General features: G+C 33.5%; 1 protein-coding gene across 1 annotated transcript; it reads left to right on the top strand.

The window, feature by feature from the left end:
• Window positions 1-824: 824 nt before the first annotated feature.
• LOC111485286 (NADH dehydrogenase [ubiquinone] 1 beta subcomplex subunit 7-like) lies at window positions 825-2,198 on the top strand (the record flags this gene model as incomplete). The annotated part of the gene is made up of 2 exons (XM_023132114.1): window positions 825-1,109; window positions 2,138-2,198. Coding segments are annotated over exons 1-2 (346 nt in total), but the record flags the coding sequence as incomplete, so codon positions are not given.
• Window positions 2,199-2,564: the final 366 nt, after the last annotated feature.

The following is a 2,564-nucleotide window of genomic DNA, read 5'->3' as shown; positions in this document are numbered from 1 at the left end:
TTTTTTTTTTTTTTTTTTTTTTTTTTTTTTTTTTTTTTTTTTTTTTTTTTTTTTTTTTTTGAAGTTCCATCCTAATAAGATGTAAAATATGTAAGTATATAATGCACCTAACTTTTTGGTTGGCACCTTTTAATTTTGCTAAATTAAGATTAATTTGTTTTAAAGTTGGTTCTTCCCAACTCAAAATATAATTAAAAAAAATTGTTACTGAGTCTTTTAGAGTCTTTTAAAAGTTTTCATTTAAAATCGACCATAAAAACATTTTTTTTTCAATTTTAAATATTTTAGACAAATTACTAAATTAAAGAATATTTTTATTAAATCATCACACTTTTTGTTCTTAATTTGTCATTTTAAGCCGCAGAAAGTATAGAAATAGTTTGATCGGAGGTTTATCTAAAATGCTTGAGAATAAACCGTCTAAGAAAAATAAGAAAAAAAAAAATTGTGTTTGGTGTTAATACTATCAAACTTTCGTGTAAACAATAACCCCTATCCATTTTCACCCTCATGTTCCTCCTCCTAAACGGCCCCTGCGTTGTTTGTTTTATTTCATTTTCCATTATTCACTCTATTTCGGAGTTTGTATGGGTTTAAAAAAAATTAATATCCTTATTAATTAAGAAAATTCAGGATCGTAAATTTATTTTCTGCAATAATAATAGAAAAAACCCCTTTCCAAGTGCAGCCCATATTCTATGATCAGACCCATTTGTTCCGCACAGCAGAGTCTGTTTACCAGATTACTTCAACTGCGATGGACGGCCATTGATATTCACAGCAAGCTCACGAACCGGGGCGACAGCCGAAGAGAGTAGATCATTATGGAAGTGTCGGGCTCCTCGAAGAAGATGATAGCGACGCAGGCTGAGATGGTCGAGGCTAGGGCTCCAATCCCTTACCGAGACCTGTGCGCTCACTTGTTGATCCTTCTTAATAAGTGTCGCCAATCAGAGTTCTACCTCCCATGGAAATGCGAAAACGAGCGCCATTCCTACGAGAAGTGTGAATATGAGCTCGTTATGGAGAGGATATTTCAGATGCTGAAGATCCGTGAGGAGGAGGCCAACTTGAAGAAGGGGATTAATCTCATTCCCAAAACTGCCAATGTATGACGTGAATCTTCAATTAGGTTAGTTCGTCTTTACCTCTTTAATCTCCTTGAACATTATTATTTGATTCTATTGCCCTTTTCTTTTTACCGTGTCATCGTTTTCTCATGCTCTCGGTTCGATTGTTTAAAATTGTTCTTCTTTTTTCTATTTTGCTTCTTTTTTTAGGGCTAATCATTTTGAGCTGATACCGGTTCATGTTTGACCTATAGCATGGTTTGGATCTATTTCTCTCGACTTGTGTTGTTGCCATGGATAAGAAAACCCATAAACTTATGGATGAAGGCGTTTATGAAACACTACTATGATTGACACGTAGCAATTTGTGTGCGTCATACGCCAAAATCGGTTGTACAAAACAGTCGAGATTTGAGAAAAAGGAAGAACGTGTCCTGTTTCATAAAATAAATTAGATAAAGAGGATCGTTATTTCCAAAACTTTGGCACTTCCAAGGAAACCAGTTATTTCCTAAGCTTGGGCTCTCGAAGCATAAGCTCTTATTGGGTGTCAAAAGGATATTAAAATTGGCCAAGTTGTTTTGAAAACAATTGGATATATCATAAATCTTTCTTTGAAAGACTAAGGACCTATGGTGGGGCATTTTGCAATGACTTGTGCACTATAAAATGAACTTACTCGTTTGACTCTCAAAATTCATCATTTCTTCTGGTCAGCTCAAGACTCTCAAAATTCACCACGAGCTTTATTTGTGAGGGACTGATCTTTTGTACCAATTTCTTAAGTTTTAATAGTAGTACCTTTTGTAAGGTTGGGCTACTGGAAGTTCTGTAAAAGGAAATTATGAATGATCCACCCCAAAATGATTATATATTTTCCTCTTCTACCGTTTTAGAGTATGAATCTTTCATGGAAAGTGGGTTATTCTAGTTGCAAAAGATGCTTAAAAGTTACAACGTACAAGGATCTATTTTTCAGTGAACAAAGGATTATTTTCACTTATCATACTGGCCATAAAAGTTTTATCGTTATTTAATCTATGCTCTCAGTGCTCATTTTTGTTCAGTTAGAAAAAGAATTCCTCCCTCAGATGGCTCAAAGAATGCTTGGTATATCAAATACGAAAGGTTAGTTGACTTTTCTATTTGTTCGATGTTTACTGCTTGGTTCTTAGTTCTAAGGGAGCTCTAAAATTTCAGTGATGAAGTTCCATATGAAACGAACATTTTATGATATTGTATAAAGTTACGAAGAGATAACGACAACTCCCATTGCACAATATGTAAGAAAAGATTGCATTGTAGTACATCGTTAAAAACTCTTCCCAAATATGCATCTTTCAACCCAAGCCCAAAGCATCTCGATAAAACTCTCCTATCTCGAATTTATATAGAGTAATTTATTACAAAAAAGAATAACAATTGAACTCTCTTTCTAAAGTAACCCGAAAGGAACTTTTTTTTTTTTTTTTTTTTTTTTTTTTTTTTTTTTTT

Source organism: Cucurbita maxima, unplaced genomic scaffold, assembly GCF_002738345.1.
Source record: "Cucurbita maxima cultivar Rimu unplaced genomic scaffold, Cmax_1.0 Cma_Scf00001, whole genome shotgun sequence".
Lineage (NCBI taxonomy): Eukaryota > Viridiplantae > Streptophyta > Magnoliopsida > Cucurbitales > Cucurbitaceae > Cucurbita > Cucurbita maxima.
Note: the sequence above shows the minus strand (reverse complement) of the source record. Positions and strands in the feature narration are given on the sequence as shown.